Genomic DNA, 26,818 nt, shown 5'->3' on the forward strand with positions numbered 1-26,818 from the left:
ACTTCATTCAATGTATATATATATATATACTGGATATATATACTGGTTGCCAACACCTGTCTCTAAAGTGAAGACATAGTCTAAAAAAGTCTAAAATAGTCCATATTCAAAGACTATGTAAAGCACTCATTAATACAGGGACTCACACCTTCACTGAAAAAATAAAAAATATAAAAGTAGGGGGAGACACATCAAGAGATCTAAACATGGTTTCTAAAGCATTGCAATAGATGACTACTGGTGTCGCTCAGAATGTTGATTCCACCCTTACTTCCCATAATATCCATTAATTTTGGTCTACAAGATGAGTTTTGGTGGAAAGTGAAGGTGGCAAGGAGAAGATGTAATGGTTCCTCAAATCCGAGCAGTCACACTTGTGTTTCCTTCTAATATGTGCATCGAGTATTGCCAAAGCTCAGGCAATACAGATGTGGCTTCTCTCAGCCCAGGACTGAGTTTAATTCTCTCTCCTGATCCTTTCTGGAAAGTGCAGAGCACTGCTCTGTAAGACAGAGTAGGTTTCCAAAGTGCTTGGTGACAAAGCACTGCAGTGATTGAATTACTGGGAATTAATTCTCTACTTTCTTGTAACTGATTGACACTCATAAATCATATTGGGGTGCATCATTAAACATTTCTTCTGAGGACAACTCACCTCTGTGAAAAATAAATAAATAAATAAATAAATAAATAAATAAATAAATAAATAAATAAATAAATAAATAAGATTGAAAAACAACAAAATGAAGCAACTTGCAACTCCATGCCCACAGATGAAACAAACGAACAAGCAAACAAACATAAAAAATACAAAAAAGACCCTAAGGCCAATGCAGAACTTTTCAAAGCCTTCATCAGAATTTATCTGCATTTGCTCCTGAACTGCTCTTTTGCACAGACACAAAGTCCTCTCTCTCTTCTAACCAGTACACAGTCCTGGAACTGACCCTAAAAAAAGAAATCCATTCTCGCAAACACTGCTCACACTGTAGTGTTTTATGCCTCCTTCATATGCCAGGTGAAATACAAAATCATTTTAGTGTCAGCATTTGATATGACAACTGCAAAAAAATGTTTCAGGGTGTTTTTGTTGTTTGTTTGTTTGCTTTTGTTTTTGTTTTGTTTGTTTTCTTTTTTAATCTCCTCATATTAAATAATTTAAAGTTATTTGTTTTAACAACCAAGAGGGGGACAAACTACCTTGACATTTTTCTGATACAAGACATTCTGGGACATATTATGACCTTTATCTGTTTTCAATGCTGAAAACCCTTTTTATGCAGAACCTCTGGTATCTCTTTCCAGAGACGCACTTCCCACAGTAGGAAGGTTGATTAGAGCTTGGTCACTGCTTTCATAATTATATGAGTTTTGAGCACTGAATTGTCATGAAACAGTTACTTCAGGGCAGTCTGTGAGAACATATTTCTTCTGTTGATTAATTTGCTCTTGAGTGAATAGCAAAACTTGAGACATTCATAGCAATCTCTCTGAGAACCATTCTGCTGACTTGCACGGCAGTGAAATTTATGGTGGTGACTGGGGAATGGGATATTTTTTTATCTGTTTCACAAGCATCTCAACCAGGGTTTTGTTTCAGAATGGATTACCAAGGACTTACCTCTTCTTCCCTCAGTTGGCTACTTTTTTAGAATTCTGCTTATTGTGAGCATTTAGGTTCTCCAAATCCCTTTTCTTAGTCATGCCTTTTCCTCCTTCTGTCTGTTTGAGCACAAAGCATCTCTTTTGCTTAACAGGTCTAAATGTAACTGTGTTTTCTTCCTGCTCTTCCTAAACTCTATCTTCTTTGACATCTAACCTTCACACCATCTTTATCTCCTTCCTTTCCTATGAAGTTTTCACACATTCTTTTCTCTTTGCTCTTTCTCTCTTGTTACCTCAATTGAATTTGTATGATGCAGTTTGACTTCCTTTGTATTTTCAGTGAATTTTTCTGCTCTCTAAGCCCGTCCGCTTTTTCCTCTGCTCTAGGAATCAACTTCCATTTACTATGTATGTGTCCTGCGTGAGCTTGATACCTATTTGGGAGCACTGCACATACCACCCTGTGGATTGACTTAAAACCCTTGGTAGCCAGTCTGCAAAGCTCCTGTTGTTCCTTCTTTCAGTAAGGTTATAATTTGTAAATGAAAGGACTTCTCTGCACTGAGCACATCTCACTTTACTGTCTCCAGTTCACTCTCAGGTTCACTAAGCTGCTTCCTCAGTTATTTATGCAATATGCACTACCCCTGATGATCTACTATAATTGCATCCAAAGTTAAGACTTTGTGTTCACTCAAGATATTTCTCTTTTTCAGGATTGTTGTCTTCAAGGTACCTTTTGTTATCTAGATCAGGTTAATGGACAAGCAATAAATAATCCATTTATTCTGTCATGTTAGCAGTGTTAAACTAAACTGACTTCTTCCCACAGAATTTTGTTAAATACCCATGATGAAGCTTATAGCATGTGGGAATGAAATATCACAAACAACTTTTTGAGAAGTGATCTGCTGCACGCATTTTGCCTAAATTTTATTAAAGCATTTGACTAGATATTTCAACACATAGCACAGAAATTTGCACAATTAAGATGAAAATCACCACTGGGAAGACAGCCAGCATAAGATCTCTGCAATATTCTTATCCCATTTAAGTGCTCAGAGAGTAAATGATGACCAGATCTTATCTTGGTATCTTATTCAGGGATTAATTAAATCCTCAAGTATTAAATTGTTTATCCAAGTATTTTATTTTTTTTTTTAATCCAAGTTCAAGGTATGGTATTTAAGGCATTCATAGTACTGCACTGGGTTCTAGCATTGGTATTGTTTACACTTGACTTCATATCTAAGTATTAAAAGTCATCTAGCCTCCTTTTATTGCAAATGGAGAGTTAAAGGCCCTTTTGTGACATGAAATGTGATCCCACCCAAAATTTAGCCAAGCAGTCAACCACACTGGTGCTTGCTTTGGCAAGCAGAGGAAGAAGACAAGTGTTACAGACATGGAGTATCAGAGAAAGAGAATAAGTTAAAATTGAGAATGTGGCCACCAGTTAATTTCTCACTGCTCCTTAATTTGTGTTGTTTGGCTTAAACTACTGGCCTTCACATGCTGGTCTAACTCCAAAAATTGTTATAGACAAAAGGTTACTGTGTTATTTATTCTGTAGAATTTTTTAGCTCTTCCAATATGCATATATGTGGATAAATGGTGAGCACCTCTCCTGCATAGCCCTGTTTGCTTTAGCACAGGTCTGGGGAGCTATTCTACCGCTCCCACAGCTGCTTTGCACTATATTTCACCACCGCCACAGTAACATTCATGTGCATGGCCCTTTGCACAGCAGCTGTCACAGAAAGCTGAGCACACAATCACTTCTTTCTGTTTGCTCCTGTTGTTGTCGTGATTTATTAGGTACAAAGGCAGGAGACTGGCCCCGCACAAGTCGGAAATAGAGTGTTTCACCCCAAAAGGGAGTATGGGGAATGGTGGGAGAGCTACAATGACCAGGTAAGCCAAAAGCAAGTGGCCTTAGGTCAGTGTGATATGTCTGTGAACAAGAGGAACAGCCCTGGGACAATGCCAGCCCAGATCCTCTCTGTAATTCCTGTGCATCCCATATAGTATGTCTAGGAAAAAAAGTATCTAAAAAAAAACACATGGCCACTGCTGATTTCTGTGTTTCATCTGACTGCAAAAAACCTACACCGTGTTCATTTGAGTGATGCGAACCACATGTCCTGTGTGATGTTGTCATAATATAGTGCTTTGGGGAGGAGAAACTTCACACCTGACCCAGTAGGACAGATAAAGAGAGACAGTATTCAAACATCAGCAGCTCCAGAACCACTTTAGAATGGTGGCCCCACTACATATTAGGGGCTATAATTTGTCTAATCAGCAGCGCTCATAAAAAGAAAACAAGGTTGATGAAAATGTTTTCAAAATGAAAATGTTGGTTCTTCCCAGTCAAAATGTCTTGTGGAAAAGTACTAAGTTGTACAGTGGTTCTAAGGAAAGGTTTCAAACACATTTTAAATAGAGCTCAGAACATATTTTTCAAAACTTTCTCCATTTAATCTAATTTAAATATTTGTTTTTTGTTTTAGACATGTTGGATAACGTTATATATCAATGTTATGACTTTAATGAATATTATGTACTACATTTTTAATTGTTCCTGGGATGAGCCATTTTAATATGGACATTTTTATGTTTTTGTAATGAATATTTTGCATAATTTAGTTCTATGAAATATTTGGAGGTTTCAACTATCCATCTCATTTTGAGTCCAGTCAGATTTCCAAATGTCAGACTCTCCAATAGGACAGAAAATCCATTTCTCCAGACATCTCCATTAAAAAAATGAATAAACTACTTGTGTCACTGCTGGCTGTAAACCTAAATAAGGGTATCAAAAAATGATACTCTTAATAAACATTTTATCTGTATGTTGCATTTTGCTACAAGTTAGAAACATTTGCTTTATTGTTTATTAAAAGATCTTTATTAACCCCTGCAAGGTTTTTGTAAATGCATCCACTGAGCACAGTTTGGCCAAATTATACCTTTATTTTCCCCAAGTGTTACATCACAGGTGGATTTTATTACTGTAGGAGGGTGTTCAGTGAAACACTCGCGGTGTTATGTTCCCCTAGGGTGCAACTATATCCACTCATGTACATAAGGCTATCAGCTATAATGCCACTTAGCACACACCTGGGGGATTCCTGCCATTTAAGTAACATCAGGAACGTTCATAACTGTGTGGTGTACCAAATGTATACAGCCCTGTTACTTTTTGTCAGCCGGGATTCTGTTTCTTGTCTGTGTGATGTCTAGATTTTTATTTTTTTTTCCTACATTGCATTGTCTTTGATGATAATTATTCTTCCTTTTAAAGTTACCTGGAGTTGCTATATAACAGAATTTTGTAGAGCAGAAAAGTACATGTACATGTCAAACAACTGTATTTCATTGTACAGTATTCAGCTTTGTTTTTCCCGGCCATATATAAACACTTGAAAAACTTCTTTTTTATATTTTATATCTTCACAGTGAAGAATCTGGTTGCATTCCAGAGAGTAATCGGTCTGAGTCAAGTAGAGATGAGAAAGAGGTTCCCGTTAAAGAGGATGCCCTAACAGGCAAAAAGACTGGAAACTGTGTCAGTCTAATAGTACCACAGCAAGACTGTCAGCTGCAAGACCTACTCAAACAGTTAAGAATATGTGCTGCTTAACAGAGAGTGCAATTGCATTTGATGGCTGTGTTTTGTTGTCTCCAGCCATAGTGTCCTGGCCAGTGGTCCTGTCAAATTTTGTGAGCTCAGTAAAGTTGCCACTGAGTAGCCTAGGAACCTCCCAGAGAGAGCACAGATGTTGCAGAAAGGAAAGTAGGCGCAGATCTTCTGTCTCAGTAAGTACCAGACCAGTGCTGAACATCACTGTGATGAAGTGCACATGGAAAAAGACAGATACAGGCATCTGACCACATATGGAAAATGAAAAGATCCCATCATCTATTCTTGCTTGTATTGTAATGGCAATGAAGATGTCCCGTGACACTGACCAAGTCCCAGTTAGACTAAAAAAGTCTGTGCAGTTTCATCTGGACAGGATTGTTCAGCTCATGTTCTCAAATCCCTCATGCAGTATCATTTTTTTTGTTCCAAACCTAGTGTGGATATTTTTCACATCGGGGCTTAATGATCCCTGAATATGTCTTACAAATAGCTTTTTTTTTTTTTTTTCCCTCAAGATGAAAAGTGACGTAACTTAGTAAATGGGTATGCTTTGAAAGGCAATTAATGATTAACAGAATTACTACTTCTGTAACACCAGTAAGCATCATTCACATATATCAGATAAAATCAATTATGGAATGGGGTGTTTTATGAGGCTTTCACAAAGCAAGCATCAAGACATTGTCATATTTGCATTTTTGGTTTGATTAAATACAACAAATAAGAAACTGCTTAATTCAGTGTAGTAATTGTTTTGCCAATATACATAAATGTTCCTGTAGTTATTTATCAGGCATGCAGAACACTGGAAGTTCCTCCAGTCGTGTGTGCTTTGCAGAGGATGGAATTCCAATCAATCCTTGTTTCCTTTTTTCTGGGTATAAAACTAGGAGTGTTAAATCCTTTTAATTTTTTTTCTTCCTTTATATTTTTTCCCTTTCTTTTTCTTTTTCTTTTTTTTTTTTTTAAATTTGCTTTTCTTGTGCACTGCTTGTGCTTCTAATTTCAGTCAGTGCTAAGCTGATGTTTTCTATTTTTTCCCATTTCAGTTTCATACCTTTAGCAAATTATCGTAAAGTCCACTGAAATTAATAACAGAACATGTCAGCTAAGCAATGTTGAAAACATCTTAAAGCTGTGTGCATCTGGAAGCAGAACTGACAGTTCAAGAAGTGGCATTCTTCTCTCCCTATCTGGTTGATAGGATGCTCCAGTGTAGCAGAGGTGTGCTCAGAGATGCTTGAAGTGACATTTTTCAGATGAGAAGTAAAACCCAGCACTAACTCCCTTGATTAACAATTGAGATGAATTCTCAGTAAGAGAGGGAAAAAGTTGTATTTGATATTGAAATCATTTTTGCATTTTAGGTCATGACAAGAGAAATGTTTCATTCAGACACCAGACACTTCGTTTCCCATTCCAACCAGGCATGCTGCTGAAACAGATGCTAACATTGCTGTCACTGGTGACTGTGCTGGGAGGTCAATTGCAAAGGTTCTGTCTGCCAGCTATCCCTCACTTTTTAGTTTCTTTCATACTCTTAGATTATAGCTATTCTTGTAAATATCAGCTGTGACTTCCATGAGGAAAGGAGGTAATGTCTGATTACAGTTCAAGGAGTAATACTAGTAAATGTCCTTGTCCTTGTAAACAGAAAAGCACTTTTTTGTTTGTTTGTTCACAATGTGATTGCAAAAGACATTTACTTCTGGTACTTAGTACAGGACAAAATGATTTTTTTTTCCCTGTATCATTCTTCTTTTGTGTTTCATTGTTATTTATCTCCACAGAACAAACAGCTATTTAAAATAAAAGAAAGGGCAACAAAATAAACCATTGCAGTGGTAGAACTGAGCTAGTTTAGCCACCTTCCAGTTCTGCATCCTTTCAGCCAGTTATCCAGGTTGTCATGCAGTCACAAGAGAAACTACACAATTCTTTGTATAAGGTTAGAGGAGCACTCCTCTTCAACTACTTAGTTAATTTCAGTGTTGTTGGCGTGTTACGATGCATTTGCATGCTCTGAGGGATGAAGAACATGGGTCACTACAAGCAAAATGTCTGTTGATCTGAGTGGACTCAACTGGCAAGACTAGAGAAACAACACACTCATGCACCCCTACTTGCACACGTTGTGGGCACACACACAGATCACCTCATCAGAAGTTTTTAATTAAATATACAGATATCACACAAATCCTTTTCAGGTAGAATAATTATATCATTGAGTGATACCTCCTTGCCACTGTCAGCTGTTTCTGTGGAAAAGCCAGGAGCAAGGAGGGAGGAGGCTCCCTTAAGCACAGGAGAAGACTGTCCTTGATAAACAGGCTTGCTCTGCACAGTGTTGGAGCAGTAACTCATCATCACCTTCTTAAAAATAAGATGTTGCTTCAAGTTGGAAAGCAACGCTCTACTTTAGCCACTAAAGTAGACACTAACTTAGCTACTAAATTTAGCTAAAAAAAAATAAAAAATCAAATTAAAAAAAAATGTAGACCAATGAATGTTCTGAAACATGAACTTTCACCCTTGGACTTATAAATTAAAGAATTTTATTTCTTATTGTATTCATGTCAGCAGAGGTTCCATACTGACCATAAAGGTCCCCTTTATTTTTTTTCCACCTTCTTTTTTCAGCTCTATCATTTCAAGTCTGGAATCAGATACTAATATTTTTACATGATAGAGAACAAAACTTCTCTTAATTTTTTATTTTAAACTCCACCGATCCCCCTTGTATTCCAGTTTTCACAGGTGAAAAGTAGAATCATAGAATGGCTCAGGTTGGAAGTGACCTTAAAGACCACCCAGTTCCAACCCCCTGCCATGGGCAGGGACACCTCCCTCCAGACCAGGTTGCCCAAAGCCCCATCCAGCCTGGCCTTGAACACCTCCAGGGATGGGGCATCCACAGCTTCTCTGGGCAACATGTGCCAGTGCCTCACCACCCTCTGTGTGAAGAATTTCCTCCTAACCTCTAGTCTAAATCTCCCCTCTTTTCATTTAAAAGCATTCTCCCTTGTCCTGTCACTGCCTACCCAAGAAAAAGTTTGCTCTCCATCTTTTTTATAAGACTCCTTTAAATATTGAAAAGCTGCAATGAGGTCACCTCAGAGCCTTCTTTCCTTCAGGCTGAACAGCCCCAGCTCTCTCAACCTTTCTTCATAGGAGAGGTGCTCCAGCCCTCTGATTAACTTCGTGGCCCTCCTCTGGACCTGTTCTAACAGATCCACATCCTTCTGGTGCTGGTGGCCCCAGACCTGAATGCAGCACTCCAAGTAGGGCCTCACAAGGGTAGAGTAGAGGGGGACAATCCCCTAACTCTCCCTGCTGGCCACACTGCTTTTGATGAGGCCTTCTGGGCTGCAAGCGCACACTGTTGGCTCATGTCATGCTTTTCATCTACCAGAATCCCCAAATCCTGCTCTGAATGAGTTCTTCTAGACTGTGCTCACAGCTGGGATTGCCCCAACCCAGGTACAGCACCTTGCACTTTGACTTGTTGAACCTCATTAGGTTTACATGGGCCCACTTCTCAAGCTTGTCCAGGTCCCTTTGGATGGTATCCCTTCCTTCTGTTGTATCAACCTCACCACTCGGCTTGGTGTCATCTGCAAATTTGATGAGGGTGAACTTGATCCCACTATGTCATTGATAAAGGTGCAGTACCAGTCCCAAGACAGCCTCCTGAGGGACACCACTCATCACCAGCCTCCACTTGGGCATAGAGCCATTGACCACCACTTTCTGGGTGCAACCTTCAAGCCAACTCTTTATCCACTGAATGGTCACCTTTCAAATCTCTCTCTCTCTCCAGTTTGGAGATCAGGAAGTCATGTGGGGCCATGTCAAAAGCCTTACAGAAATCCAGGTAGATGATATCAGTCAGTCTTCCCTTGTTAATTGATGAAGTCACTCCATTGTAGAGGGCCACTAGATTGGTCAGGCATGATTTTCCCTTGATGAAGCTATGTTGGCTGCTGGATCACCTTCTTGTCCTGCATGTGCCTTGACATTGCTTCCAGGAGGATCTATTCCATGATCTTCCCAGGCACAAAGGTGAGGATTACTAATCTGTTGTTCCCCAGGTCCTTCTTTCTACCCCTTATAACATGGGAGCAATGTTTACCTTTTTCCAGTCACTGGGGACTTCACCTGACTTCCATGCCTTTTCAAATAAGATGGAGAGAGGCTTTGCAACTCCACCAGCCAGTTCCCTCAGGACCCTGGGTTGCATGACCTCAGGCCCCATAGACTCGTACTTGTTCACCTTCATCAGGTGGTCTCGAACCTGATCTTCGCTTACAGTGGGAGGGACTTTGCTTCCCCAGCCCTCGCTTAGAGGTTCAGGGAAATGAGAGACATGGGAAGCCTGACTGGCAGTGAAGACTGAGGCAAGGAACTCATTGAGTACCAACACCTTCATGTCATAGAATTATAGAACCATAAAGTCATAGAATCATGTCCATTGCTACCAGTTTTCCCTTCTAAATATAAATACTAAGTATGTAGATATGCATTCTAAGCTTTCTCAGAAAATATTAAATTCCATAATTTTAAACTTAGACTATTTCATTTAAACTTATTAACGAGTATAAGTGACTTATTTTCAAGTTAAACATGGCTTAACTTGAAAACTAACTAAACATAGTTTCAGTAATTTTCCCAATGCTAGTAACTAGGCACATTTCATCAGAATTAATTTTAGCAGCTTTAGGAGATTAATGAGAATGGCACACTTGCTAAAATACAAGGGATTTTAGCTGCTGTGACTGTCAGTTCCACTTCCTGATTTCCATTTCTTCTGTATTTTGAAGGACTTCACAAATCACAGTTGCTTTAATGGCAGCTGGCTAAAGAAACCCTGGTGGCAGAGCTATGCACTGTTTCATAGAGAATCATAACACAGAGCAAAAAATCTGAAACAAAACTGCTATATCAACCAAAACCAGGGAAAAGTGATTTATTTTGGATGTTAAAAGAAAAGGAAAAAATAAATAAAAAAGATATGTAATGGAAGGGATTTTTTTTCCTACCGCCTAAGTAGATGAAAAGCAGTTAATACACCTTATGAATACAGAGCAAAGTCCTAAAGACAAAACTTATATGACTCTAAAAATTTTAAGTAAGAGAATATATAAATAAGAAACAGTACTAATTGTTTTTCTGTTAGGAAGTGGACAGCTATAGGGAAAATATTTGAAATATCAGAGACTTCAAAAGCTCTCTCATTTATACCACTTTCATTTCTTGTACATATTATGTTATATCTAGAAGACTGGGAAGAAAACTAGCTATCAAAGTCGAAGCAGCTTTTAGTAAAGAGACAGAAAAAATAATTAGTGTGACTGGTTCTGAGGAAATCCTTATTGTACATAAAACTGAGCATAATTAACCTATAGTGAAAGCAATGAAAAAAATATGCCATGCAAAAGACTTTATTATATGTATATATATATATCTTGCTAACATTTTGGTTTGGAAATTATGTCACTAATTGGAGTTTGCTCATCTCCAGACATGACCTGTACGTTGCTCTGCTCCAGTCAGTGGATTGTGCCAGTGGAAAGGGCAGAGCAGAGTAAAGAAACATAACCTGTATTCAGATGGACTTAGTAGAATTATTAGGGAGCACAAAAGTGTAATTCTGTTGTTCTTAACTGAGAGAGCCAAAATCTGTTTGCAAGAAAACTCTAAATAATTAACTGACCTAAAATTTCCAGTCATTCAAAGGGATATGGAACAGCTGGTCATAATAAATGTAAACAATTGGTTGTGATATTACATTAGGAGATATTGCAATCTATGTCCTTGCTGTATCTTTATTTCTCTAAGTTGTGTGCATTGTGGTGGTTTTCAGTTAACTTGACGGAGTAACAGTATACATTTAAAGCAAGATCTTAAAATTCCACCCCTGAAATTTACCCCTAACCCAGCCTCATACCTCCGGAAAACAAATGTTGTTGCTTTCATACAGATGATAAGTGATTGCACATCTCAGTCAAGTGTTGATTTTGTAGTAAGTAGGTGCAACATGATAAATGGGATGATACATTTATACTCCCAATTATTGCTGGGCAAACTACTGGAATTTTAACCACAGGGCCTTTAACCACAAAAATTTTAATGACATTTATATCAAACAGCCTCTGGGTCTCCTTTAGGGCCCCAGGATCTCCATTAGGACCACACATATGGCATAATTATATTTGGGCACAGCACAGAGCCCGTAAGTGAGTGCATCAGTCAAGACTGACCCAAAATCAAACTGGGATTTAGGGGGCTGGTAACAGCTGTTCCACTGAATATTTAACTGCTAGCTGGATGCATCCCCAGATTTCATCCTTTTTCATTCCTCAGGCTCCTCAACCTTATATCACATGTCCTCCTTAATAAATGTCTCCTGACCAGGGAGGGAGTAATATGGTACCTTCACAGCCTTTTACAATCTGATCTTCATTCAACTGAAAATGTGTACGTGCTGTTAGTGTTTAGTTACACACTTATATCCATAGGGTTTGAACTTCTTACTGAGCCAGTGTCAACCATGGAGGTACGCTAGAGTACTGTGCTTGGGGTAAGTGGTGTACAGACAAAGCACAGCTTTCTTTGGGCAAGTTTTTCTATCTGTATCGGTAAATTTTCCGTGTTAATAGAATTTATATTGTCCCTGTGGCGGGCAGATCTGTCACAAACTCCTCTGAGCTCTGCGCTCATCAGGAGTTAAGAGACCTCAGGTAGGACACCCAGGACTGGAACTAGGCTCTCATACTGTTAGATCAAGATTAAGAGTGCCGGGTGACACAGTCTCCTGGTCCAGCTCAAATTCGGCACAAGTTGGGAGGAAGTCCCATCATCATCATCATAATAGAAATAGCGGCAAGAGTTTGCCTCCCGAAGTACCTAAATTTGGGTCCTGCTGCTGGCACTGAACTATCAGTGAGCTCAGGACCCAGCATGACCAAGGAGTCAGGGCTCTCAAATGGCTCTGTGCACCTGCTGGGTATCTGTGCTAACGAGAGAATCACACAATCCTCAGAGGCAATGGTTTCTCTCTGAAAGACATTAGCACAAGCTCCTGTTCAGCTCAGAATCACATCCACAGAGATGCAAAGAGTTGAAGTGACTAGTGCTACAGGTTAGATTTTGCTTTTCCTGCTTGCTCTGATTGAGGTACAGCAAAGGGTGTATTGTAAAAGCAAGCTGCAAACCATCAAATGTTCTATCTGGCATTTTGGAGGTAGGTGCATAATAGTTGTTTACAAGTTCCAGAGAACAGCCTAGTGAGGACTGCAAAAGAAGGGTGACCCCTTACATACTCATACAGATTATCTCCCAGTCTAGCCTGTCTTAAAATATCCCCTGGTTTACATTGTGTTTGTCTGCTGGACTTTGTCATGCTGCTTTTGAAGGGAAAAGCTGTTGGCATATGTTGTGTTACATGACCCATAGTAATTCCATATAATGTAATCGTGGATGTGAACCTACAAGAAGATTTTGTTTACTCTCAGCACACAACCTTTTTCTTAGATGCCTGGAAGAGTTATTATACTGATAGTGCCTCCACATGAAAGCTGGTATAAAGTCATTTGTGTTTAGTAAACTGTGTGTCTTGCAAACTGTTTCACTGCAGGCTATCGTGTCTGAGTATATCTATTTCAAGCTAAAAAAGCAAATAAACGAACAACAAATTTGTGACACTTCAACAGGGTCTCCAATTTGCTCATATTTCCAAAAATCCTAAATTGCTGTACCAAATGTTCTAGAAACCGAAGTGAATTGTTTAAAGTTCTGTTGCATCATATATATAAATCACATTTATCTGTATGTGGAGACTATGTTTTCCCTGTTGACATCATTTCAGAGTCATTGTCTGTTTCAGCTAAGAAATATTGCTAACGGTCTTTCTTAATCCCAAAATCTATAGGTTAAAGTATACATAAGCAATAGCTCTTCGGTCTAAGGATCAAGTAAAAGGAAAGGAATTATTGTGTAGTGTGTTTTTATAAGCACCATAGCTGGCTTTGCTCTGTGAGATGTTGCTTTAAGCAGGAAGAGCAGAAAAATAAGCAACTTTGATGAAAAACAGATCATGATGGGATCTGAAGAGAAGTGACCCTAAGTGGACTCATTTTGGAGGAGCGTAAAGTAAAATGTTTATTGTTGTCTCCAAATTCAGGCCACCATGAGAAACTATGTGTATACCTTGATACTCCATCATTTCTTTCCTTCTTGAAAGACGTTCTCTGAGCTGACCTGCAATTAAAAAATTAGCTTCTTTAAACTAGTGGTGGCTAACCTGTCAAGTATTTTTACCAAGAAGTCACCCACCAGAAACATTTCTCCACACACAACCAGTATAGACACTTTCTGAGTATCAGTCCAATAATTCCAATCTTATAAACAAATTTGCTCCCAGCCATAACAGACTACACTTCTCCATATCCCAATCTATAACCCTCACCCCATACCACAAGCCATGGTCAGAGCCCTACACTGAACTCCTTACCACTGAATGCTCCCTGGCTACTGTACATAACTGTTCCCTGCAGCCAAGCCAGTCCAAGTCTCCCACCTATTCCCTTCAAGCATTTACCTTCTTTTTCCTCACTCTTCCATGCAGCCCTCAGTCCCACAGTCCCCCTTCATGACACCAGTCCAACAGAAGGAAAACCACCAAGCTGCTCCGTCCACCAGGACAGGCACCAACCATGCCCCAGGGGCAGCATCAGAGGGGTCAGCAGTGGCCATGAACTAGCACAGAGTAGTTTGATGCACAAGTGGCCTGTGCAATAAGCTGGCCCACTCTGTTATTTTTTCCAGAACATATAAGTATAAATGATAGATTTAAATATATTGCAATAGGTAGACATAGATAGATATAGATATAGGTGATATAGATATAGATTATATATAGATAGATTAGATATAGATATAGATATAGATATAGATATAGATATAGATATAGATATAGATATAGATATAGATATAGATATAGATATAGATATAGATATAGATATAGATATAGATATAGATGATAGATATAGATATAGATAGATGATATAGATGGTATACATGATATAGATATAGATTAGATATAGATATAGATAGATATAGATGTAGATGTAGGTAGATATAAATATAGATCTAGATTTAGATAGATATTTTATAGGTATAGATACGGAGAGATGAAATTACAGTCAGCTTTATAATAAATGTGAACTCTGGGATAACACATATCCATGGTATAGGTACATTGATTATACTTTTAACTTGGATGCAAGTTACCATCTGATCTCATTTCTGTTTACAGCTCTAATGGGAAATCTGTTTCCTGGGCCCAGAATGAGAAAAGCAGCAGAGGAGCACACCTTTGGCAGAGGCTATCAATCCACATCAACAAAAAAGAGAACCCCAATCAAACTGCAGTGATCAAGCCTTTCTCAAAAAGCACAGATAGTAGCCGACACAGTAGCAGTGCTACATTTCCCGAGTCCAGTGCCAAAACGCTTTATGATGTTTCGGAAGCAGAAGAGCAATACCCAGCTCCGTACAGACCGCAGACTCCCTCACCTGTCAGCACCGTGAGCCACAGAACTGCCTCTGTTAGCCGAACAGAAGATGATGTCCCTACTTTCCAGTCAGAGCCTCCTCAGCGAAGTAGCTCCTCTCAAGGCTCCCTCATGGAGCAGATCAGTAGCGTGGTTACTCGTTTTACAGCCAATATCAGCGAGCTGAACTCTATGATGCTTTCAACAGCCACTCCAGGGACAATGGTGGCCACTCCTCTCTGCTCTTCATACCTGATTCCACGGGAAATCCAGCTCCCTACGACGATGACCACGTTTGCAGAGATCCAGCCGCTTCCTTCCATTGAAGTCAATGGCGCTTCACAGTCAGCGAGGAAACCTTCAAATGACAGCGTCAAAGAAGGCACCTCAGAGACCCCATCAGCAAAGCAAGACCTTGAGGAGTTGGTAGCTTTAACTCCTCCTTCTCCTTTTAGAGACTCCATTGATTCTGGAAGTGCATCTCCCAGCTCTCCAGTTTCTGAATCAGCTCTCTGTATCCCATCCTCCCCAAAGTATGACACCCTCCTCATCAGAGATTATACTCAAAGTTCTTCTTCGCTGTGAATGTAGTTCAAGAAAGCATTGGATCTCAATGACTACAAGCAAGTAGTGAAGGGACAAGCCGAGCCTTCAAGATCTCCAGTGTTTACTCAGAGTGAGAGGCGTTGGGTCATCTTCTGAGAAACAGAGAGGAAGAAGTGGAGTTACTTGATAAGTGGAAACATCAGATTAATGATGCTGTTTTAAAGACAAAATGACTCTTGGCAGATTATCGTGGCCTTAAAAAAACATGGGCTTTTCAGAAACACTGAATCTATTTTTGAGGGCTTATAAGGAGTCTGTTAAATCAGTTACATACCAAGTGCTTTGCTTTAGTATTACAATGAACCGTGTGTACAATATATATGGGGGAGGGGGGAAATTAGATTGTAAACAACTGTACAATGGTTTGTTTGTTTACTCTGATTCCTTACCCAGAAGTGAACCTTGATCTTTTATCAAGAATAGAAGACCAAACATTGAATGTACATTTTCTAACAGACTCTAAGACTCAAATCTGGGACCAACCTGTCAAGTTTCTTTCTTTTCTTTTTTTTTTTTCTTTCTTTTTTTTTTTTTCTAAGAAGATCTCAAAAAGCAGTAATGTATGTTCAATAACTACAAAACATTTTGCTGAAGCATATTGTGTCTGTGATACGTTATACGTGGATAACACTAAGCTGAAGCTTTGCAGTGAGTGACTGCAATATGGAGGGTTTTACAAGTGACTTCTCAACTACACGTTTGTTTATGAAATTCTCTTCTATCAGTATTGAAAAAAAATCAATTTGTTAACATTGGATTCACCTTCACAGCAACAGAACCCAAGGAAGATTTCCTGACTATTTCACCATGTTGCCAACTAATAACGAAGTAGCAAAAAATATTTTCTGGAGTACTGTTTTGTAATTCCCTTATCAGGGCAAGTTGTTGTGGTGAATATTCTCTTTCTAGCAGCATTACCAAGCTATATTACAGCTGCACTCCCTACTGAAATTAATACATTTTTATGGACGTTCTTGTGCTAACATTGCCAGTTAAAACACTTATTCAGGCTCCCATAGTCTTTGCTTGTAAGGAACAGGTAAACACTCTAAGGATTTTCTCCATCTTTTTGAATGACAGAATTCCAAGAGACCAATATGGATTATGATGAATGTTAACTGCCAGTGGAAATGTTGTCATAATCATAATTTATATGCAGAGAAAAAGCCTGTGTCAAAATCTGCTTAGAGGTGGTTTAGCTACTCTTTAATAAGCAACAATTTTAACTTTATTTAGCTGCTGATGCCTTGCAGCTATGAACTGTGACAAAAATAAAAATAAAAAATAAAAATAATTAAAAAAAAAAAGACTTTCAAAGCAATACAGAGTAAAGGTTAAAGCAGAGAAGACCTAATGAGATATAAATGAACGGAGTCCTATTTTTTCCTATATGAAGGTAGTACAGTTTAGTGCACTTCATACTGTCATGGCACTTTTTTGACAAAGGCAGGGAAGGGATTTAAAGTTTGAATAGAAGCTAAATAATTTTTGTTAGGTGTAGTTAAGTAGAACTGGTAAGTCAGGCCCTAAACGCACACTGTATTGGCTTCATGACACTACTTCACGACACAGCTGTTCTCAGGTGCCAAACTTTTATGGGTTTGTTTTATTTTAATTAAGGCTAGTATGAAGTGGTGAGTAACGTAGTTCAGTTCATAGTTAAGTTGACACAGCCTTATACAGAAAACAGCTTCATGGAAGGAAGCCTTGAAATAAGGCTTCTTTGTTTCTTTTCAAAATATTTAGAGCTTATTTCTTCAAAAATATTAATCAAAATTCATACATATTTTCTCTCCCCCAAGTCCAAAAAAAAACCAAATATTTGAAATATTTAATACAAAAAAAAAGATTAAAAAATGAAAGCACATTCACATACTTTAGCAACAAACATTTTCTGTTCCTTTTGAAGTTAGTTTCACCATTATGTGTTGCACTCCAATTTGCTTCTCAACAACATTAAAAAAAAAGGACTAGATGAATGAATCCAGGCTAACACCTCAAAGACATACCCTAAGGATTCTGTACATCCTGCACAAGGCAGTGTTATCCAATATCTAGTGTATGAGCATGTTTATTTTGCCAGGTACAGTCACTTTCTAGCTTTGCCTATAGCAAGAACCAGCAGGTCACAACCCAGCTCTATTCTGGAAGTCAGGTAGATACAAGTTATGATTATAGGTCCTTGTTCCTTACCTTATTCTCTTTTCCTTGCACAAGTGATTAACATAGAATCAGTTCTGTGCAGCTGTATAGTTTCCAGACCAGAGCTTGCTTTTGCCCTACTGGTTCAGAGTACTAGCATGTCTCACCGTTTTCTAGCTGCCCACATCTTTAGGAGAAAGCATCTTCTTTCGTAGGTTACAACCCACATTTAAGGAAAGGGCATGCCCAATCAGCCTATGACACAAACGTTCTCATATAGGGAGTCTAGACCACTTAAATGTTGTTCATGGCAGATTCATATGATAATGTATGTTTCCCATCAGTGCTATATTTTTTTGATATATGTGGACTGTGATGAGATAATTAATGTGAATTTCAAAGGAATTCTAATTGTACACATTCTCTTATACTTCAAGCTGTTCACTAATGTCCTTACTACATCCCTCTTCAACCTGAACTTTCCCTAACCTTATAGGTCCTCATTTCTGAAGTCTTCTGTTTTGTTGGTAGACACTTACTTATCCTGCTAAGTGGAAATAAATGGGCTTCACTGCACTGTGAAATAATGAACAGTGGAAATAAGGATTATACAGAGAGATGTAAAAAATAAAATAAAATTAGTAAAAAGGAGAGGGAAATAGAAGCTGTCAAACCATGACACAGCATAAATATACCTCTTATGCTACCAAATTGCAATTCTGCACAATCCTGGCCATAGCTATTGCTCAGAGATTCTTGACAACTTTTGTCTGTAATGCCAAGAAGATATATTTATGCATGTATGTGTGCATATATATACACGCACACATACAAAACAATCTAATGTCTGAGTACATATTTTCAGAGGCTAGAACCCTAGTGTTACACTACCAAATTTCAAACACTTGCTTACTCTCATTTTTGGGAAGAGTTCTGTATCTTTTGTATATCTATCTATCAGCCAGAACAGAAATTTTAATTGCACAAGGAACCCAGGATGGACCCTGCTGCAATAGTACCTCTGTTATCAGTCTATACTCAATGAATGTTAGGTCAGCATTAGTTTCTTCTTATGAAGAAGTTAGAATGCATTTTAATTGTACACACTGGAATGTGATGACTTTACTTTAAAAATGTTTGGATTTTGCCAAAGGGAGGAAAAATTTCTGGAGGAAGAAGATAACAATCATGTATTGAACATAGCAGTAACGTGCCCAGTAGGAGATTTGCAAGACTGAAAAGTCCTATGAAAGAAATCAGTGGGTTAGATAAAAGAAAGAAGAAAATTATGAGTGACAGACATTATGATTTCATTATGCTGTTTGTATGCTACTCTCATTTAAGGACATTAAGATTTAAAAAAAAAAAAAAAAAAAGCAAGGTTTTTCATCCATTAAAGTATTAAAGTAAAGGTTACAATCATGAACACTTTCCAGTATAACTAAAGAATGAAAGAATGTGCAAGTATCAGCTGAATGGCTTGAAATTGCCTTCCATTTTAGTGCTGCTGCCAAAAAGGGAATTAAAGAAGTTGAAAATATTGTCATTCTTGACCACAGGAACCTCAGAAAATCATTTGTTTCTTTTGTGCTTGAGGTGAACCCTGAAGACTGAAAGTGTAACCATCTTTGGAAGCTATGGTCCTGAAATATATGTGAATCAGTCTGGCAGGCCAGTTGGGAAGAAATATTAGCAATACTAAAGAAGATCTATATTTTTCAATTGGCTCTGAAAAATAATTGCATAACTTTGGAGATGTCCTTCCTTGTACTTCCTTATACACATACCTTAGACCAGAGATTCTTAGATCATAGTCCACAAAGCACTTGCTGATGCATCGTGGAAGTCTGATTGATCACATGATATGTTTTGTTCCTTTGATTTCCAGATACAAAAATGAATTAAAAGTTAAATGTTAATTTAAAATTAACTGGTAAAAGTTTTTAAAAGAAATGTTAGCTTGTTTGGAAGTTTATTCAGTTGCTGGATTTGCAAAAGGAAAGCTTTGTGATCAAAACTGGGAGAATGAGATCTCCAAAAGGACTAAATGGGAGGGACAATCCATGATTCAGACTCTGGATGATAGTAGAGTTCACTTGGGAATGTTTTCTTTAGAGAGAACAAACCCAGAAAAACAGCAAAGCCGTGTGTGTAAATTCTGCAGAGGAAAGAGAGCAGCTTTGCTGTTTTGCTTAATAAATCATTTATGAGGTGAGAGGAAAAAAACATGAAAGGGACAGACAGCATACTGAAAATATTGGGTGCAGTTACTGGGCTGACTTAAAACAGGACTTTGGTGCCTAAAGTTAGGATTTCTGTGAAATTTAATACCTACTTTCAAGACTCAATTTTAAAACCCCCTGATCAGCTGCCACCTCACTCAGGCATCTAGCATTGCATCTCTGTATATTGTCAGAACTGCCCTCGTCTTGACACATCTAAAGGTCTTTGCATCTAACTCAATGGAAAATCCATTAGGGATCTAGAAAATAGTGGTACCTAAGTTTAAATCCCTGTATATCCCATGAGTAACTATACAGAGCTTACAGAACATATGTCAACAGGATTATACTCCCTATAGAGAAGAAATCTTCCTTTGTTTTAAGGTTGTGAATGTGGTTACTGCTGCTGTTTTTATAATAGTCTTGAGATTATAGCACTCAGGTAGAAGGTGAGAGACCAAAATTGAGACCCTGCCATTGTCAGAGATGATTGAAGTCTCCCCCCGGTAGGAAAGTGCTCTAATGACTCTGTGTCAGGGCACCCTCTCTTCATCTCACTGAGGTAACTTCACATTAGAGAAACACATTTAAGAGTTCCAGAGTAGAAAATGAAGAGTTACTCTGCATGCTGATAGGACACTTGGTATAGTTAGGGATGGTATGACCATTTAATATAAAATACTCTTAAAATCTTGGAAGCAAGGACTGGGTGGGTATTTTAACTCAAAAGAAGTGGAGCCAACATTTTTTTCTGAGCTACATATTGGCTCAAAAATTCCTTAAATCTTCCCTGCAAAGTGCTTTAGTGACAGGAAGGGAGGATATGCCCTTCCTTACCTCTGTGTCTGCAACCATCTTGTCTTCCACCTGGAGTTCTGAGCCCTCTCCATGCGAAGAGAGAGTCTGAGTCTTCTTTGATGGGGGAAGGAATTAAACTTGGGGTTCCTGTTTCTTCTCTAAAACTGCAGAAAAGAAAAAGAAGAAAGAAAGAGAAAGAAAAAGAAAAAAAAAAAAAAAGAAGAAAAAGAGCTCATTTGGTTTTCCTCCAGCCACCTTTTACAAAGGCAACCCATATCTGAACAAAAACTGTACCCATCTGCAGAAATGGGTATTTTCTGTACATTGCATTTCAATACTGGCTTGTGTAGATTCATCTCAAACATCTTGTTGCATTGTTTTCTTGGGCACCAAGTTCTTCTTGTGAATTTCACAGTAAGCTTAGACTTTTAACAAAGGGTTCTGGCCTCCACACTAGAACCAGATACAATAAAAAATTAGGTATTACATTGCATAACTTTAAGTGCTGAAGTCCTTTGCTGGCACTGGCCCTTAAACTTTTGAGGTCAATGGAATCACTCCAGATTTATATCCATGTAAAGAAAATCTATGTTTGATAGCCATGAGCCAAGTCTAGATCTTGGCTATTTATTTGCTGGAGCAGAGAACAATAAATAAAGTTTGTTCTTCCCACTGTCTTTTGAACCAAGCAGCAGATGCATTTTATTAGGCTCGTTCTCAAACCAACTTACTAGGCTTGGTGAACAGTACCTTCCCACTATTCTTCTTAAGCACTGCTACTCTAAAAGGTATCCCAGTGGGAAAATTGTACTTTGACTAAATCTGTTATGGGATGTGAGGTAATAAACCCCAAAATAAGAAACAGGTCAGTTTTCCTGCAGTTTCATGAATCTCATGAAAGGAAGTCAATACTCTCCATGAGCAACAAAATCATTCCTCTGCTACCCATTTCAGTGTGCACTGCACATATTAAATACTTCAGCTGAATTATCTGAATTCACTTATTTTGCCATAGCTTATTATTATAACCTCTGTTCAAATTTCTGCAATTGCCACCTACAATTTTATACTGTGAATAGGGAAAAAGATACAGACCAGTGAAGCATAAAGGTAAGTAAAAAATTCATCTAGATGATGAATTGGTGTATGTGGCTGGTTTTGTCTTATCTGAGTAATGACAGTACAAAAAAACAATAATCATTAAGTCACTCTGATCTGCCAAATGGGAACAAATATACTATGTATATTACATGTACTAATAGGATTATATGGCAGCTGCTGGTGGTATTTGTAATTAGAAATCTATATAGAATATAGATGTTTTAGAGAGATGGTGCCAATTCTAAAAGATTTGCGTGGGCTACAAGTGCTTGTAATTTTTTATTTTTTTTGATTTGCTAATAACTTATGAACAACTGGTTTCAAACATTCTGTGAGCGTTTGTTCTTTTTTATGTTGTTGCTGCTTATACTATTAAAAATAGAGAATGTAAAGTTATTATTTTGATGTGAACTGAAAATGATTTTTCATAAAATTAACATTTTTATCAGCTTTGGTTTTGCTTTATACCTGTACAAATGTAATTTATTTTAGCATTGAAAACCACATTTGCCTGTTTCTCGATTGTCTACATCATGTTATAATTGGTGTTTATGTAGAGTCAGGTACTTTTTGAACAGTATTAAAAAAATCCTGTGATATGACTTAAATCTTGATTTTTTTTTCCTTTGAAATGCTTACAGCTATGTTTTCAATGCATTTTTCTGCAAACCAGGTGTGCATAAACACAAATTCTTAAATAATATTTCTTGCTGTCTGTACTTTTAAAGGATTAACTTTACATCCATAAATAATAGTTACGTAATGCTCTAATATAATTGGATCCTTTTCTCTTTCAAAATAAACACAATATCATTGATGAGGCATACATGGATTGTCATGTCAGGAGGAAGTAGTAAAATAATTTAGTCTAGAATAACACACACACAAAAAGCTGTTCAGTCAGAATTCCTACATCAAAATACTATTTTTGTAGTTGTTGTAAGAACCCACATTACTCCTACAATTGCAGTATCACATCCTATCCTGAATTACAAACAGAACATCAGAGGAAAATTTCTATATCCTTTAATGCTTTGGTTTATAGTGGTCTGCTGTTGTTGCCACTAGAAATCAATAGCTTACTTCAAATCTGTCTTCCTTCTGTTTCCAGCCAATGGATTTTGATGGACAATCCCTGCTAAAGGAAGAACAACAACAACAACAAAATTCATCTTTAGAAATCCTCTCCATGTCATTACACAATCTGGTCTTACTTAGACTGTCATGCATCTGGAATAATTGCACTGCATACAGTAAAGCAATAGAATGTAAACTGCAGCCCTCAGATAAAAAACATCATACATATTATTTTCTAAATACATTTCCAGAGAGCCTGATGATGTTTTTTATTTGCTGTAGAAAAATTAAGGGGAAGAATTTCATGACACAATGGAAAGAAAGTGGAAGTAACCATTTCCAGCTAAAAATAATGTGAATTCCATTGTGTCTTTGAATTGCCTAACAGTCCAAACCCCAAAGTACTTTCAGTGCAGTGAAACATACGGCTTTAGGTGAAGAATGTTTTAGCAGAAGAAACAGTACAATACTGCACTTTGGAGACAAAGATTTTAAAAACAACATGCACTAGCTTGCTTCACTGAAGTACAATGTTGCAGAACATTTATTTATGTATTTATTTATTTTAACAGTATATGTTGGAGCACAGGCTTGGATTGTTTTTGTCTGGGAAAAAATAATAGGTTTTGCCATCTGTTTCCCCTTCTCTCAACTGTGTTTCTTATGAATTTCTACTATCTATACATTCTGACCTTCAGAAACTAATAAATTTATAAATCCCATCCCAGGTTTAATCACAAATTAGAGTTTACGTAAGAGGAGAGGGGTAAGATTCCAGCTTATGCCTTCAGAAATATCACAGCACTTTGTGTGCTGAGCACTTTGGGTTAGAAAAATAAAAGCTCACTTTCTTGAAAAGGTTTGAGTCTAATTACTCGGTCTGGATTATAATCTTTCTTTCATGTTTGGTCCATAAATGTCATCTGATACCAAAAGACAGCACTGCTATGTTCCTACTAAAATTATTATTAATAATAATAATAACAACAACAACAACAACACATCATTTTCAATGTAGAGGGTTGTTTTCTAAAATGCCACTCCTAATCACACACACCTTATTTCAGCTATCTAGTTAGGTTATTAAGCAGCAATAAGTAAAGTGTCCCTTAAGAATAAGAAAGTAAGTTCATGGCTCCTTTTGCCCCTGCTTAGCTGAACTAATGCATGTATTACTGTAGTAGCTTCTTTCCTTCTCCCATCCTCCTTCTGCTCACAGCAAGGGTGGACCTTGGGAATCAGGCTGGAATTTTAAGAAATGCAATCTGTCTTTGTGTCTCCTCAGGGCTGTCTAATAACTTGTTTTCCATTTGTAGGAGTTTAAGACCAAACCACACTGGAATGCATAAACCATTTGTTATAGAAAAAGAATTAACTAGGTTGCTTTCACAGATATGAAGACCTCTGTGATTTATTTACTTTTTCTTTCAGAGATGTTCAGCTTAAAATCACCATCTGCTTTTATTTGTTTGTAAGCCGGGTCTTACAATTTATTCAATATTTTTTAGATAACACAAAGCAGCCAACATGATTGTTCAGTGTGATTTTTGCAACAGGGGACTGGAAACTTTCCTTCTCATAACTTATCACATTTAACTCTTTCCCAAGGATTAGTAAACTAAAAATAGTAAGCTAAAATCTCCTCTGACAAATGTTGACTGGGTTTTATCGCATGTTATATATATGTATATATATATATATATGTAAAAGGAGGGAGACTTCAGAGTTGTGCCTGTTTAGTAAGGAATGCTTGAGTACGTGTCAGAAATATATGTGATGTGTTATACACACTGCAGGCTGAAGCTTGGTCCAAAAGAAAGCAATTCCCGGAACTTGAATCTTCTCTATTAAGCACCTTCAAGCTGAGCCACTATTCAGGTTGGTCCAGAGCTTCAATTATGAACACATTTAAAATAAGTATTTAAGCAACAAGGATGTCAGTTGAATGTCAGCTTAAGATTCACTTTATACTCACATGTAACGGTTTAGATACATCACTCTTGAATATGGAAAGGAAGATGGAAGAAGGACATGGACTTCTAAGAATCTCAGTTTAGAACTGAAAGAACACAATTGACTTCTGAGGACAAAAACCACTACAGAGTGTTCACAAATTATGGTGCCAATGCAAGGTTACAAATAAAATGCCAGCAAGGTAAAATAAGAAAAAGAGACGTTCTTTGTCTATGTAAAAAGACTAAAAGTAGCATATAGAATACTGAGATAAATTGACTAATGGGAAAAAAAAAAAAAAAAAAAAAAGGAAAAGGACACCAAAACCAAAAATTCAGTATAAAAATCAGAAATAAAATGTATTAGAAACGTTTTCTGAGATATTACTAGAAAAGTAGTCTTTAGACTATGAATTCAGAAAGCAACAGAAAGCAAGGGGCCAACACAACACTGAAGACCCACCTGACCAGCCAAAAGTGCTAAATACCACATTGCCAGGAAGCAGGCTGTGGATGGGAGAACATTAAAGAATGGGAGAAAAATCCTTTAATGATCTTAACAAGGTCACTGGATTTCCGTGACAGTGTCATATTGAAATCCTGCCAAGAGCTATAAACTGTGAGAGACACCAATATTTCCTCCCAGATTAATTTGTTCCATTTCCTCCTCTGAGTCTTTTTCTTTGTAATATCCTGTCCAGAAAGACGCTGGATAGTTAGGTAACTGCCATAGAAAAATCTGTTATTAAGTTTGTGCAGTGAAGCTGGAAACACAAAGACTTGCCACATTCTTTGGGAAGATGTGGCTGGCAAGCATCACCCGTATGTGAATACCAAATGTCAGAAAACATTCAGCCAAACAGCAGACTCCACCAAGCTCCATCTTAAAGCAATATGAGAGAGTGCCTTGGCTTGTGCCACTTGCAGTTTATCTCAGCTGTTGTCCAAGTGGCCCTGGGAGGCTTGGAATGAGGAGTTCATTTGGTTACAAAATGCCAAGCTTTTTGATTGCACTGTTGCTCCAGCAGCAAGTAGCATCTGTTGAGGCTGGGGAAAAGCAAAATGATAGCCTGATTTTAACAAGATGCGTGTGTCTCCACTGAATTAAAACAACAACAAAAATGTAGATGAAAATCCATAGCTGAACATGGCTACAGAGAAGTCCCATCTGTGGCAAATATCCACAGAAATAAAGGGAAGCTCAACTGGCAAGAACAACTTGAATTTAGTACAAGAGAGTGCACATTTCTTGTACCATGCAGCAAAATTTTATTTGCCTGTAGCTTTGTTAAAACAGGCTGAATGCCAAAGGAAAGAGCAGAAAATATATAGGATTGCATAGAAAAGGGCAACTCTACTGTGAAGGATTACGTGAAAGGATAGGAATTACCTTTGCTCTATTATTCCGCAGTTATCTGCTGACGACAGCCCATGGGATAGTGAGTTTCTAATTCCTTCATTGTCCTTTCACTACCCCAAGCAGGCAACAAATTCACAACATGATAACTGACAGAAGATATTCGATCATCTGATTCTGCATTGATAGCAGTTGTCTTCAAAATAGACTGGGAGATATAAGCGATGAGTCAACACTGGCTGAGAGGCAATATGCAGTCAGCTGAAAGAAGCAAAACACCACATGTGTTTTACCAAACAAGGTAAAGAAATAGAATCAGGTTATGGCACTATCAGTCCTGAATAATTTCATTGAAAATACTGCTGATGAGTGTGAATTAGACTTATGTGTATGTAACAGATCAGAGTCTGATGCTGTGTTCAGAATGACTGACAGTGTAATATACTTTACAAATACTTGCTATATTTGTTTTTCATAAAAAAAAATCCTTAGCAGGAGTTTGGAAGAGGATGTGTAGCTTTTGTTAATCTGTATTTTTTTCCCAGCCTCTATATTTTGTAATTGTCAAAATTTATTTTTTAGTTTTTCTTTGAATTTTTCTCAGAAAGCTGTCTATAACGAAAAAAAAATCTGAATTCCATTAGAAATCTCCTACAACCTTTTGCCTTTTTTATATTAATCAATCTTTGGAAATTTTCCATTAGTATTGCCAGTACTGGTTATTTTTTACCTAAACTAAAACCCGGAAAAACAAA

At 37.7% G+C, this 26,818-nt stretch overlaps 1 protein-coding gene across 3 annotated transcripts in view; it reads left to right on the plus strand.

Annotated features, from left to right (window-relative positions):
- GRM5 (glutamate metabotropic receptor 5) overlaps positions 1-18,967 on the plus strand; it is a 283,179-nt gene extending 264,212 nt beyond the window's left edge. Inside the window, exons 10-12 of one of the 3 annotated variants that reach the window (XM_048076446.2) lie at positions 3,424-3,519; positions 5,068-5,229; positions 14,571-18,967. In XM_048076446.2, the coding sequence (XP_047932403.1) occupies positions 3,424-3,519; positions 5,068-5,229; positions 14,571-15,393 (1,081 nt within the window). In that variant the 3' untranslated portion in view covers positions 15,394-18,967. The remainder of the gene's footprint in view (positions 1-3,423; positions 3,520-5,067; positions 5,230-14,570) is intronic. The other 2 variants (XM_013178154.3, XM_013178155.3) reach the window with 2 other exon arrangements.
- The last annotated feature ends 7,851 nt before the right edge of the window (positions 18,968-26,818 follow it).

The sequence above is a fragment of the Anser cygnoides genome, chromosome 1, assembly GCF_040182565.1.
Source record: "Anser cygnoides isolate HZ-2024a breed goose chromosome 1, Taihu_goose_T2T_genome, whole genome shotgun sequence".
Lineage (NCBI taxonomy): Eukaryota > Metazoa > Chordata > Aves > Anseriformes > Anatidae > Anser > Anser cygnoides.